Source organism: Euprymna scolopes, chromosome 17 (genome assembly GCF_053919585.1).
Source record: "Euprymna scolopes isolate OS-2025 chromosome 17, ASM5391958v1, whole genome shotgun sequence".
In the NCBI taxonomy this organism is placed as follows: Eukaryota; Metazoa; Mollusca; class Cephalopoda; order Sepiida; family Sepiolidae; genus Euprymna; species Euprymna scolopes.
This window is the reverse complement of record NC_136498.1, coordinates 80,768,135-80,783,276: the sequence shown is the minus strand read 5'-3', so window position 1 is coordinate 80,783,276 and position 15,142 is coordinate 80,768,135. Positions and strand designations below refer to the sequence as shown.

The 15,142-nt window shown below is 33.0% G+C and overlaps 1 protein-coding gene across 1 annotated transcript in view; it reads left to right on the top strand.

The window, feature by feature from the left end:
- LOC145296836 (DEP domain-containing protein 1B-like) overlaps positions 1 to 15,142 on the top strand; it is a 75,567-nt gene that overhangs the window by 2,033 nt on the left and 58,392 nt on the right. Inside the window, exon 2 of the mRNA XM_080142957.1 lies at positions 14,203 to 14,360. Coding sequence (XP_079999083.1) covers positions 14,203 to 14,360 — 158 coding nt within the window. The remainder of the gene's footprint in view (positions 1 to 14,202; positions 14,361 to 15,142) is intronic.

Here is a 15,142-nt window from a genome sequence, read left to right as displayed (position 1 = left end):
ATATAAGATGTACGTATATACACACATCGATTTATATAAAGTTTAACTTTAACCGACCGATATGAATTTGGGAATACAGCCACGGCCACCGAGAGTAAGAAGAAGGCCTGTTAACTGAAAAATGTCTGCAGACAATGTAGGTAAGATTTGTCAGACTGTCAGTACTATATGAGGGCCATTTGAAAAAGAGCAATAGAACATTTTTTAAAAGAAAAAGGAACACAGTTTGATTAATACTTAAACTGAATATATATATAATATAAAATATAAATATTATCTATGTAAAATTAAGTAATTTTAAAGCAATATACAATTTAATACTGATAAAACTGAATTATGAATTTAGGGAATAACCAATTAAAGGAACATTAAACATGTTTTTTTGGCCTTTGGAACAAGATCACAGTGTAGTATCTGCTTGATGCTACACTTTACCTTTTCTGTCCTCGGTCGGTGGAGGAGAAATCTTTCATGACTGAGATTATTTTTGTTCCTATCCAGAGTGCCCCTTATTGGGAAGCTGGATTTTGACCACAAGATTATATGTTGAAATATTTAAATAACTATTACTTTAAAGACAGAAATTATATTTAAAGTTTTGGTTTTCTATTCTTCTTTGTCCATTTTTTCCCCCATATTTTTCATCAAAATGTGTAGCATATTAGTTGTCTCATAGGCCATCATCTGTGATCGCTCACTGGCAGTAACCTGTGGTGTTCCCTGGAAACCAAGTGACAACAAGTCTCCCCAGATTTCCAGTGTTCGCCACCTTGTGACCACTTGCGCAGATGATTGCATGTTATCGCAACAGCCGTTGTCACTGATTTCTCGTTGGTGTCGGCCATTGGTGTTTCCTGGGGTTTGGGTGACAAAATGTCTCCCCAAGGTACCAGATTTGAACTGCACACTTCCAGTGGAGATTTGGTTAGTACTCTCTCACCTCGGTCTTTCCATCCTCCCTGATCCTTCACAACTAGTTGGTGTGGCTCAATGTCATCTACACCAGTTGATTAATATTATTATTATGATAATAATAATAAGGGTGCTTGTGCAGTGTACACACGTGTATTTTAAATATTATTTCCAAGTTAAATTAAATTTTGGGTTTGTATTACTGTACACATAAATTCGAAAAAGTGGTAAAAAATCAAATATATACCAAATAAATGTTATCAAAGTTACTCTTCTACCTATCTGGAAAGATTTTTAGTGGTTTTACTCACTTTAAAACGTGTAATCACTTTAAAAATCATACAATGTTTATTGATATATTTTAAAAAGAAAAATGTTGGCATGCTCGCTATTGAACTCAGTAAGTTTGGGAAAATACAAAATGATGTTAGAAACCCACCGAATATATGCCTATGTTATAGTAACATATATTGAGTGAGTTTCTAACAGTATTTTGTATAATTTGTTTGTTTAAACTCGTTTTCCCAAACTTACCATGTGCAATAGCAAGCATGCCGTCATTTGCATTTTTCAAATACATTGTTAAACACTGTTTTTCGAGCTGAATAAACACTTTACATTAAATAAAAACACTAAAAGCTTATCCAGTTTGATAGTAACTTATCTTGCCTTTGATAACATTTATTTGTTATATATTTGTTTTTTGACAACTTTTTCGAATCTATGCGTATAGTAAAACAAACCCGTCATGTAAATTATTTACAGTTAAAATGTTATAAAAAAAACAGAAACTTGAAGTTTTAAATATATTTCAAAGAAATAAATTACACCCGGTGCTAGAATATTGAAAATTCACCGATCATAAAAAAAAAATTTTTAAACTGCCGTGAAAAATGCTAACTTAAAATATTTGGAAATACTAAGTGAAAAGTTTTATCTATAAATATAAAAGCGAAAATGTATGTATGTGTGTTCGCTTTTTCTGTGTGTCTACAAAAGGCTTTTTTCAGAGAAGCGGTCACTCGCTTCAAACTTTTTAAAACTTTTTATATCACATATAAATCATAATATCTCACAGTTAACAACGAAGCTCGCCTGTCTATTTAATTTGCTCGATTTCAGGAAGATAAATATTCAACATTTGTCGCTCGTCGCATGTGGGTTAGTCTTTTTCTTATAACATCTTGGGGGGGGAAAAAGCGTTCAGCAGTAAATGAAATCCCGCAGTCAAACTTGACCTCATTAACTCATTAAAACGGGCACCTGCTAAATCCAAGTAATTAAATAAATTCAAACGTGTTTCCGTTAGCATGTCGCGGTGGGGCAATGGTTAACGTTGCACGTTTTTTTTTTTATACAGTTTAATTTACAACTTTGCCTCAACGGTTCGGGTTCGATCATCATACTTACTTTTTTTTTTTTTTTTTTAAACCCCCCCACCCACCCACCCACCCACTCCGGAGTTTCCACACACACCTCCAAACACCCGGGCAACGTCGGGTACCCCTTGCTAGTTTATTATTAAAAGAACGGACTGAAAAATATTATATAAAAATTGTTTGTTTTGCAGTAAAAAAAAATAAATAAAATGAAATATTCGACTTTCTCAGATAGAAATTAAAGGTTCAAAAACTAGTTCAGTTACTATATTTTGTTAGATTAAAATTATCCCAATGTGCAATTATAATAATTATTATCCAAATGGAGAATTGTTCTTTCTCTTTAGAATATACATGGAGTGGACAATCAGTAACACATATTGTAGCCATGAACAATCGTTAGCCATATTTTTTATACCTGTTAGTGTGACCACGTGGTTGAATACCAGAAACTTTCTATACCTACAAGTTGATCAGGAAGTGACGTTACACTGTCATGCTCACCAGCCTACTCTCTCGGTGGTGGTAATACAGCTCCCAAGCATAAGGGCGAGTAATGTGGGTTATATTTTATTTGATTAAATTTAGGACAAAGTGAGGTGATAGTCCTTTGTGTAAATTCGGATAGTTCAGAAGTTTGTAAACTTTTAACAATAGATATTTGACATTAATTAATATTCCTTAAATTTTAATTTGTTTTGAGTATTTTAAAGGATTGAGGAGGCAAAATATTGTCATAACATTGTTAACAGCTGGAGTGCTTCCCCGAATCCGGGGAAAATTTCATTCAACAACAGATGCACCACTGTTTCTGCCTTCTTATTAGGGACTACAAAAGTTTCCAGGCAACCATTATACATATGAATGAATGTCACTATGTATTAGTTACCCGAAAGTGTCTTTAAGTAGGGCCGGAAATATCCAATGCCAGTTTCACAAATGGAAAAAGAGGCAGACCGCACTTCTGCATTCAAGGTTGTTGCTTCCTCAGGTTTCTAGTTTGGCATGGAATACATTTGCCTATGTATTCATTCACCTCCTTAAATAAACACGGTCAGAAATATATTTGCTTAATGGTGATTAGACGTCTTTTTCATGCTTATGTGACCATCATTGTCATGGTACTGCACTAGCACTCTTTTTCTAAGATGCGATGGTACATATAACCTTATCAATGGTTCATTGTCAGGTTGCGACAAGTAATGCACTATCTCATCCATCACTATGAATTTTTTTGTTCCATTTTTCATCTGCATCTTTAAATCTAAAATTTCCTTATCTGCCTCTTGTTCCCTAATTAAATCTAAACCTGATAACGTAGAACGTTTGTGTGATACTGATGAGCCCTAAACCTTCTTACGATACAAACTCTTTTGGCTCAAAATGATTCAAGTTTATCGCATCCAACGAGTAATTCCTACTGTCTATTTCTACTTGAGGATCATTATTATCTTGGCTCGGATTCACAGTGCATGACAAGGGATCCACATAAACATTGTCCTTCCCCTTTAAGTACTGTATGGTGCAGTTATAGCTAGCCATACTCGAAGCCGACATCTGTATTTTCCAGTTCTGTATAGGCAAGTTTAATAAATATTCCAGGAGTCTGTGATCAGTATAGATGGTGAATTTGCACTATGCAAATAGTGATTCAACTTATTAAGGGTTTAGTGTATTACGTATGCTTCTTTTTCTATAGTCGACCATCCTGTCCGCGTATCACTAAATTTATGGGATAAGAAGTAAATTGGCTTTTCAACCTCTTTACCCTGTCTCTGATCATAGACCGTTTGTGACAGACATGCCTCAACTGCATCCATGTACAGTTGGTATTCCTTCTCCGGATTGGGATAAGCCAGTATAACCATATCTGCAAGCTTCGTTTTTAGGCTATCAAAGGCAAACTGACACGTGTCGTCCCAATGGAACCTCACATATTTCCTCATCAAGCAAACTAACGGTTTGGTGATCTTGGAAAAATTTTTATAAATTGCTGATAATATGGCGTAATATCGATGAAAGCTCTCACTTGCCTCACAGTAGTTGGAGTCGAAATCAATTTTATCAATTCAACTTTTGAGTTGTATTGTTATCTTCTTTCGGCAGTAGCATACTATTGTTATAATGAAGCAGCAGCTATTTTCAAATTTTGTCCAGGGTCAATTTCAACTTTGTCTAAGTCTGGCTATATACCTCATTCACTTATTCCTGTAGCCACCGTTCCTTCTATTTTCCAATGGCACCATTTTCCTAAGAAAAGGTTCCACTGTTATCAATCTTGTTACTGTCCCCACTGCCTTTTTTAATTTAGTAAATGGAAACATGTCTTTTCTAGGACAACAATTTTATTGTTTCACCCTGTAGATAACCGCATAATATAATTCTATTATTTAAACATCACTTGGAGTTCTGAATAGAAAATCTTGCCAGTGTCTATCACCATTTCTAATATTGAACCTCGTTCAAGAATTATCTTTCCCAGTTCTTCTACAACTGTAATTTTCTTTTCCACATTTAATTTCCTCCATATCATCAGTCACTTCTATAGTAATGTAATATCAATATCTAATTATCCAGTTATCTGTGGTTGCAATCTCATCAGGATCATGTGCACACACGACAGTTTTAATTGATTGACATGTGACAGTTTCGAACTACCCTCTGAACTTCCCCCCTTCGTACACGCCTTCAAGGAGTTCCTGCTAACACAAAACTTCTCATTTTGTTCATTTCCCTAACCCTGAAGACAATATGTCACAATCTTTAACAATTTTGTGATTCCTTACAGTTTCTTATTTGGTACAATTCCTGATATCCAAAACATGAAGTCTCACATTTTGTTTTTCAGAGCTTTCTACTTATCAAGAGTCTTGTAGTCTGCCTCATTTTACTGAGGTTCAGTTTTAACACTGGGAACTTGTAGTGTCAAAGATATATCATCTGGAAAGCTTGTTATGAAGTTTGCTTTTTGATCTAGTTCTCTCCCTAAACATTTTGTGAGTCCTATCATTTTGATATTAGCTTACATGTCCACTTCACTGATTTGAGTTTTTCATATGCTTCAAAGTGATCTTCAGTGAATGCTTTCTTTAACATAATATCACTCATGTCTTGTTACTAATCTCAAAGTAGAGAGCAAGCGCAATTCTCCTTGCAATGAAAGTAGACGAAAACTAACAAAGTCTGTCACATCTTGAAACTTAACAACCATTTTCACTCTCTCTTTCTACACATCTATGTCTTCCACTCTTCACTAAATACAGATTTTTACAATTCCACTTTAGCGATTATTTCTTATATTTATATTTTCATAAAAGCAAGCTCCAATTTTTAATTCAGTTCTTTAATTTGTAATCAAATTGATATCTGAATGAACCAAATAAAATTGATACTTTAGACAATTCCCATGCAATGTCTGGTAGGAATAGCATGTAAATTAGAAACTGAATAAATTTGGGTATTGGTTCATCCAAGATTGTTGTATCTTTGTTGAGGTGGGAGATTAAGGTGGTCAAGTAAATAATAATCTTTAAACTACTACTACTACTACTACTACTACTACTACCTGATGTCCCTCCAACTGTCTTTTTACTTTTGCCACTACCACTTCTTTCTAGGGTTGTTTGCTTTGAAGTTTTCAGACCTCAATAACAAACCACCTAAAATTTCTATATTAATACAATTCTGCAACAAATTCATTTGTGTGTGTCTGCATTTCTTGTCTCTATATATACACATTATTTCTTTTCATAATTAACTAGTAATAGTATATTTATTGAAATCATAGCGTTTAGAATGAAAAATAACATCTTAAAAATCAGTTTTGATACCTCAATTTAGGAGTTTTGAGAGAGTCTGAGGTGACTCTTTAGTTACGATGACTTCCATATTTCGTTTAATTTCAAAATCAATATCATGTTTATTTTTGTTGAAAACTATAATAAATATTAACTTTGTTACAATCTGATTGCAGTAAGTCACTTTTTTTCTCTTTTAATAAGAAACAAAACAAAAAAATGGTGTGAGTGTGGGGTTATTTACTACTTGATAGGACCCACTTCAGTTTCTTTTTTTTTTTTTATCATCACCAGCTAGTGTCTGGTCAACACAGATCACAATGAATGGTCCAGGTCTATCTCTCTTGAGTCAAATACATGTAATTCCATCCCAGATCTTGTTGAAGCAAATCATACCATTTTGTTGTCAGTCATCATAACGAGCACTTTATGTCAATCAGCAGCCATTTAGACACTGCCTGCATCTATCTTTTGGGCCAGGCCAGCCAACATATCTCTTCTTCAATGCCTCTATTACTCTAGTTATTGCTCATTGCTGGCCATGTGTTTCTCTATCTTGTGCAAGATGGTCAGCTTCTGCTGGTTGACCATACTAGTCAAACAGGTTTCTGACACTTAGACAGGACCAGCAGCCCACTGCTCGGTCCTAATTTTTCTAATTATTTAATTAATTTGAATTGTACAAGTTTTCATAATTTATAATGAAAAAAATATTAAATATTAAATGATTTTAATTAACGTTTGGAATTTTATTTATAACATTCTGCTGTAATCAAACTTTTTTTTCTGTTTGTTTTCTGTTTGTTTGTTGTGTGTGTGTGTGTGTGTGTGTGTGTGTGTGTGTGTGTGTGTGTGTGTGTGTGTGTGTGTAATATGACAATAAAACCAGAAAAAAATTGAACTTTGGAATCAATAAGAAAAAAGGCAGCAAACATGTTATGTTTATATATTTTACTTTTTTTAACCTAACTAAAAACTTCATTTACTCCACATTTTTTTTTAATCTAAACTAAAGTATTAAGCTGTATGTTTCCAGAGTGAGCTTTAGCAAGAATATAACTTAAACCAAATTTTGTAGAATCATAAAAATACAAAATATCATTAAAGCTTCATTCTAGATTTTTGCTGTTAATAAAAATGAAATGCATAAAATTTATAGAAATTATCTTTTGCGACAAAACATTTTCTTTAATTTGGGAGGGGGGTAGCTTTTTAATTCAGACAAAATACATAGAATAAATCTATATCAATAAAAGTGTGTCAGCACTTGTATTTATCATTATCTTCAGTTAAACATACATTTTACAGGCTGGCGTGTGTTGGACAGCTTTGAAGAATTATCTCTAACCAAGTTTTTATGCATCCCTTTTTCTCTCTATCCCATTACCACTTCCTCCAATATTTTCCTTGCTCTTCCTGTGAACTGACCCATCTGCCTCAACTGTTTTAGATCCTTTCTTTCAATGTGGCCAATTAAAGTATACCATATGTATGGGTGTATTTCTCTTGTCAACATTACATCATGCATTTATTTAGTTTTTATTTATAACTAGCAGGGGGTACCCGGCATTGGCCGGCTGTTTGGAGGCGTGTATGGTTTTGGGTAAATCAAAACACCCGGGTGTTTGTGTCGGGATGGGGGGGGGTAAATAAAAAAAAAGTTTTGGTAGGTAAGTATGAGGATCGAACCCGAACCCTTGAGGCGAAGTTGGAAATTAAAGTGCAAAAAAAAAATATGTGCGACGTTAACCATTGGGCCACCGCAAAATACTAACGGAAGCACGTTTGAATTTATTTAACTTTTTAGAATTGGCAGGTGCATGTTTTAATGACTTAATGAGGTCAACTTTGACTGCGGGAACGCTTTTTTTATTTTTATTTTCCAAGATATTGGGGAGGTGACCAGCTCCCCATAACAAGGGGATTATCCAAATTGAATAGCAATTGTCTGATATAAGGAAAATTTCCACATTACAGACATTTCCGGCGATTGCGACCGGAAAAATACCGCCAGAATTAGTGTCGCTTTTTATTATACGAAAAAGCCTAATCCACATGCGGTGAGCGAAAAATGTTGAATATTTATCTTTACAAAGTTGAGCAAATTAAATAGACAGGTGACCTCTGTTAACTCGTAGATATTATGATTTATATGTGATATAAAAAGTTTTAAGAAGTTGTGAGCCGACCGACCGCTTCTCAGAAAAAAGCCTTTTACAGACATACACAAAAAGCGAACATACACACACACACACACACACACACACACACACACACATTTTCGCTTTTATATTTATAGATTAATGAAGTTTTTTTTTTTTCTTTCTTAATCAAAAATCCAATAATGTAAAATAAAACAATTTAAAAAATCCTTTTTAAAATAATTTAATTGCTGGAATTCATTTTTGTTTAATCATAAACAAGTCGACTATTTCCTATTTTTTAATAGTCGAAAAAAAAATTAATGAATTTTTAACCCTTCTAAATTTGAAAGGATTTTAGTTATTTAAACTGTTAGATAAAAATCACTTAAAATTCTTAGCAAATCCTCATTTATTAAAAAAAATTACCTCCAATAAATTTATATATGACATTATCTTCACCAAAATTTTGTTCAATTAATAATTTAATGACCAAACGATAATATACAAATGCTATCCACTTTCAAAGCTTTTTGTGTGTGTGATTTTTGTTGTTGTTGTTTTGTTTTTTGTTTTGTTTTGTTTTTGTTTTTTATTAATTTAAAGAAATGCAAAACAAAGATGAAAGCAAACTCCCAAGCAACATTGGGCATGTAAAACTTGTAATTGTATAGTGTGTTTATAAAAAGGAATGCACATTTGCTTTTGAACCCTAACACAAAATCAAACAATTTTAATCCTTACATGTTGAAATAATCAAAATTTATATCCAAACTTAGCTATTTTATAAAACCCAATTCTCTTCCTACATAGTTAAACTAGAGAGTAATCACATCAAATCTATATCAGAAGTTGACCTTCAATCTGTTGTGGTGTGATTAAAATTTGAAACCAAAAACGTTTTTAAGCTATTTCAGAGAAGTATCAATTTTGTTGAGTTTACCCAAAACTAGAAGTCATCAATAGCTTAGATTAGATTTTATACATGAGTCAGCCAAACTCATAATAATTAAATACTCTAACAAAAATTTATTCGGAGACTTGTTGAATGATATTCAAACAGTTTAGAGAGTAATTTACATTGTAAACCCATATTTTGCATGAATAAATGTTTTTTATTCTAGTATTATCCTTGTGTTTTAAGATAGAAATGCTCACTGCTTGTAAAATATCACTACAACAGTTTTGGAGGAGAGAGTTAATCGGAAAGACACTCATAAAATTGCTATAAAATCTGTTTTCAAATTTTTTTTTTTTAGATAAAGATAATTTATTTTATTATTTGTAATATTGTTCTCATCTTGATTGTTATTCACATCACATTTTGGTCCATGTAACCTCTGAGCTTCAAGTGTATCTTGTTGAACCCGGGAAATCTGCATGGAATTTTGAATAAAACCATTTAAGCCACAGGGGTAGCATGCTCTTGTTTTGTTAGCCATGACCAGGTAGAAGTCTTAAGTAAATTGTATTTTAGTGTCACCCACACTGAGGATAAAACTTTCAACCTCCAGAAAAGTGCAACTTACAACTAAATTTTACCAAGTATTTTATGCGTAAGAACCTATAGTGTAGTGGATAAAGTACTTAATATATATACTGGTTGATCTACCTGCTAAATATGTAACACATGTTAATTATTGTATCTACTGTTTTTAAGCCAATTTCATATTGTTTTGATTAAATAAATTCATATTGCTATCATCTGTTGAAATATAAATTTGTTTGAAAAATGTTGGTATGATTCAAATATTTATTAATGTATAGCAAGATACTGTTTTGTTTTCTGTAACATTTAGTTACATTATTTAGGTTCAATTTATATCAAAATTCTATCAAAGCCAAATTTTTTTTTTCCTAATTTATATAATTTTTCTTTTTCTTCCTAATTTATATTATTTTTCTTTATCTAAATTTCTGCTTGATTTATTTTGAAATATGCTTAAATATGATATTTTAATTTGTCTAGTTTTCTTGTATATTATTATAATTGTGATTTCAAAAGTAAAAAAAAAAAAAAGTATTTGGGTGCCATCAGCTAGAAGCGAAACTGAAATCAAAACTGTAGCATTCAAAGCTGATGATGTTACCACTGTACCAACATGGCACGCATATGAACTGATTAAGAATAAAAAATAAACTAAGATGAATGTACAAAATGTATAACAATTTTTTTTCAATTTTTACCCATTTTTGACTCCTTCAAAACTACTTTAACCAGCTAAAAATCCATAAAGGAACGGTCATAAAAAAATCCAATCATTTGAGGCCCCTAGTGTTGCTCTGTGACTTTTAGTTTCAGTGGAGATAGTTTGAAAATATGGAGACGGACATATACTAGCCTTTTATATATTAGATTATAAATCATCTCTGTAAGATGCCAATATTTTTTTTTATTTATTGAGGACAAGCAGGGAGATCTAATGTTTTCCAATATTGAATGAGGAGCAATAAATGTTCCATCCTCCCATACTTTTATTGGTATTGAAATCAATAAAATTGCCCATTTTTTAATCAAATCGATTGCTTGTCTGCTCTAGTTAGTAACCCCCCTTGTAGTATACCAGGAGAAAGTTTCACATGCCTCCCCGCGTTGACTTGGTCCACAATACATTTTTTTTTCCTTTATCAAACCATGATCATAAAACTGTTAGCAATAGACACAGGCTATTAAGCTAATTAAGGAATGCATGAGACTTAGGAACATCACGATAGTTAGCCAATACAGAACTTCAAAAATATGACAGTGATACGTGTTCATTCAACACAATTCTGAAGCAGCACGTTCAGGACTGCAGAACACAATGTGCAAACACCAGTGTGATTATGCACAGAGTCTAACCTGAATGTATGTTGTCACAGGTTTGGTCTGTTCAGCCGCAGCATAGGGTGGTATTTAAGCATTGCAGTGGGCAAGAACCATGAAATAATTTGTAGCAACAGAAGCAACTGTTACATCCCAGTGAGTAGACAGCAAATCATATAGTAGCTTCCTTCAGTCTTGAGAGGGTATGGATACCTACTTTAAGGGGCCATGCATGTGAAATTTTTGTAGGAAGAGTTGCACAATTTCCAACTACATCTCTTTTGAGTTGACATTGTTAAATACCAGTGGCAAGTGAAGGTCCAGGACAACTGAAACAATGCTGAGATGAGCGGAGAACACATACAGTGCCTAGAATTCCCAAATGTCACCCATCTGGTACTAGCCAGGCTCAACATTGCTTAACTTTGGTGATCTGATGAGAACCAGTGTGTCAACATGATTGTCATATAGCAGATAGAGAATAGGATTGCAGCAGGGAATATATAATATATATCTGATGGCACAACACTGTAGGTGCTCAAGAGAATCTGAACATCCTGCCAATTCTGGCAAACACTAGGGACCCACATTCTTATTAACCCTATTGGATATATAAGACAAGTGGTCATGAAACCTGAGATTGCTAGTATTATTACTCCCAGATAGTTATGACATTTCAAGAATGACACAAATGTGTCTTGAAACCAAATCCCATGGACAGAAACAGGAGAGAGATATCTAGAGGACAATAGCACGTGTTTTTACTGGGTTGAACACCATGCTCCAGTGCCCCGCCCACTCAAACACAAAGCAGTGACTGCAGGTATGTCGACGCTATGTAATGAGTCTAGGTGTGACACAGAAATTTGTGTGCCATTGGTATAAAAACTTGGGAACACAGTCATCACAGTTAAAATGAGATGTTGCACTGTCCATTAATGTTGGGAGGTCGTTGGTGAAGAGCAAAAATAACGTTGGCACAATAACCCTTCCTTGCGACACTTCAGCTGAGACAGGAAGCTCATCTGACAAACAGCCAATGACCAAAGTAGCCTGCACTCAATCAGACAGGTACTTGCAGATCCAAGAGAAGAGCTTGCCTCGGACACCAAATGAGAGTAGTTTCTGCTGCAGTGCCAAGTGAGGAACGGTTCTAAATACGTTGGTAAGATCTAAAAATGCTAAAATTGTGCATTTTTTAGACTCCCGTTCTAAGGTCAAGTACTAATAAAGATGGGAAGCTTGTTCTGCAGCAGTCGGATTTTAGAAAACTAAACTGAGAAAGATGGACGAGTTTATTTTCTTATGATGGATGTGAAGTAAGGCAGTTGTTCACAATGTGCTCCATGACCTTGCCAAGACAATAGCTAGATAACTTCTATCCATCACCTTTTGCACTTGTAGACTGGAACTGCGGTGGAGGTCTTCCATAAAAGAGACATGCGACCAGATACAAACGGTATTAAACAAATGAGCCAGGAGCTTCAATAATGAGTGAGCACACTGATTAAACATATTGGGAATATTATCAGGCCCCATATTCTTTCTAGTGTAAAGTTAATTCAGTTTTGAAAAAACTATATCTGGCATGAACCAAATATCCGTAAATAAAAGTGCACGTGTTGATGGTGATGAAGCATAGTATAATGCACTTGTGTAGTGCTGATTAAGAAATATTGCACTGTAGAGAATCCATCTGTAAATAATGGCTTCACTTTAAGTTAAAAATACAAATGTCAAGTATCATGGTTCAGTTGTGTTCTAAACAGAAACATTCATTTCAGACGTGCCTCTGTTTTATCGAGGAACCAACTTTTGATTTTATGAAATTTTTACTTAAAGTTAACCGTACAATTTTACTTGAATTAAAGTTAAACGTACAAAAGTCAAATATCCTAGTTGAATTGTGCTATGAAAAGAAACATTCATTTTGAAGGCACCCCTGTCTTATAAAAGAATCTGGGCCTTTGTGCTTGTGTGGTATTAAAACTTCTCAAATGTACTTGTGATGTTAGGTTGTATAAAAGTGTTAACTTGGTCAAAATCTGACTTCCTTCTTTAATCGAATGTTTTCAATTATCGATTTTTGATACTTATTAGACACATTCCGTAACAAAGCCTATGTTAGAACATTCTCAGAGACATCAAGTATCTTTGTATGAAATTCCAAAATAATCAACCCAGTCATTTCAGAGTCCATAGGGAACAAACTCCTACACACATACAAAGTTCCTTTTATATAATAGTAAAGATAGTTTATTGATTTTATATAATATTCCTGTTAATTTTTATCTCTGCTTTATCATAATTGCGCATCATCAAAGTTTATTTTTTCTTTATCCATATGTTACCATCATAGATTTTCTACAATGTTTCATATCTTTTTTTAGAAATTAAATGTATTATAGAGAACATTTACTTTCATTCAAGTATAAATCTTTTTTATCAAAATGAAAGCATATTTTTATTATTAAACTATTTGTTTTAGTACCTTTCCATACAACTAGAATGTCCGTCTTCGGATTGGTAAAATCAGAATATTTTTGCATCTGCTTATTCTAATTTGGATCAAGATCCTTCATATGATTTTGGTTCTAGAGAATTTAAGCTTAAAGGGTTTTAAGAAGATATTGAATTTTTGGGAATCTTGACTATTAATCAAATACAAAGTGAAATGTTTTCATTTTCAATTCTGAGGTTGTGTTCATATTAAGACCCTTAAAATAATTTAAAAAAACTGCAATTTGGAATATTTATTAATTGATGTCTGATACCTATTGTTAAAATTTCACAAAAATCACTGAGGTTTCATGACAGGCTTTCACCCCTTTGTATAAAATGAAAACTAAATATAAGCTGTATTATTCACCCTTACCCTGATAAACTGTGTTCTAAAATTCATAACAGTGGGTTAATTAGTTTAGAAGTGAATCTTGTACACACACACACACACACACACATATATATATAAAACATATACATAAACTTTATAGAAATAGATTAGTAATTTGTTTCTGTATTGATTAACTTTAGGTCATTTTTTTTTTTTTTAAACTGTAACTTAAACTATTTACATTATTCTAATTTGTTTTAAAGAATAATTCTAATGTAGTTCCTACTTTAAATACTAATCTGTTATAATGTCTAATGCTAATATTTTTATTTAGTGGAATAATATCATTAAAACTTTTCGGAATGGAATTCCTGTTGGTCGCCGCCGCCGTTACATGAAAATATATGACAAGGCTTTTAGCGCAAGTGAAGCCGTTGATTGGATGCATAATTACTTGAAGAATAATCCTAACTTTGGCACTGATGTTACAAGGTTTGTAAATTTTCTTTCAACTCATTTGAAAATTTTTGGTAGAAATCAGATTTTTTTTTTATAAAATATTTTTGTTTTAATAGAACAGAAATTAAATTATTAAACTATTCTAATCTTTTGATATTTGACATTTTGGTCAAGTATTTATGCTCTGAAAAATTTGGTAGAAAAAAAAACAAAAAATAAAAACAAGGATAAAAATAATTTAGTGAGGTGGATTAGTTTTGCATATAAATTGCATATAAATTTAATGTAAAATGATCCCTTATTATTCAATCATTCTCGCCTCTTTTAGAGTTAGTCTCATACCACTAAGTTTAAATCTGAGCAAGAAGTTCTCTACCCACAAAAACTCCTTAGTCTTAAATCCAAATGACAAACCTTAATGCTACCACTAACCCTAAGGCTGAGTGGCAAGCCCAAACCCAACACAAACTCTTAAAATCGCATATAATCATCTAAAGAAAAAAAACGGAGCCCTCCCCTCTGTTCAAAGAAAAACACAGGATTTATCTTGCATAGAAAGCATTGGTTAACTGTCCTAAAATGTTAGAATGACCCAGAAATGGTGGATTATTTTGCATTAAGTTTGTGAAATTACTCCTACACTCTAAATTTTAAAATAATTGTTTTTGTTTTTTTTATCAAGTTTTCAGGGTGTCACCTAGCCTACCACTGACCTGAAGTTTGAGTGGCAAGTCCACCCCCTCCTTCTCCTACAAAGATCCTCTTAAAATCACACATAATCGCCTAAAATAATAATAAAAAAGCGGCTACTCCTA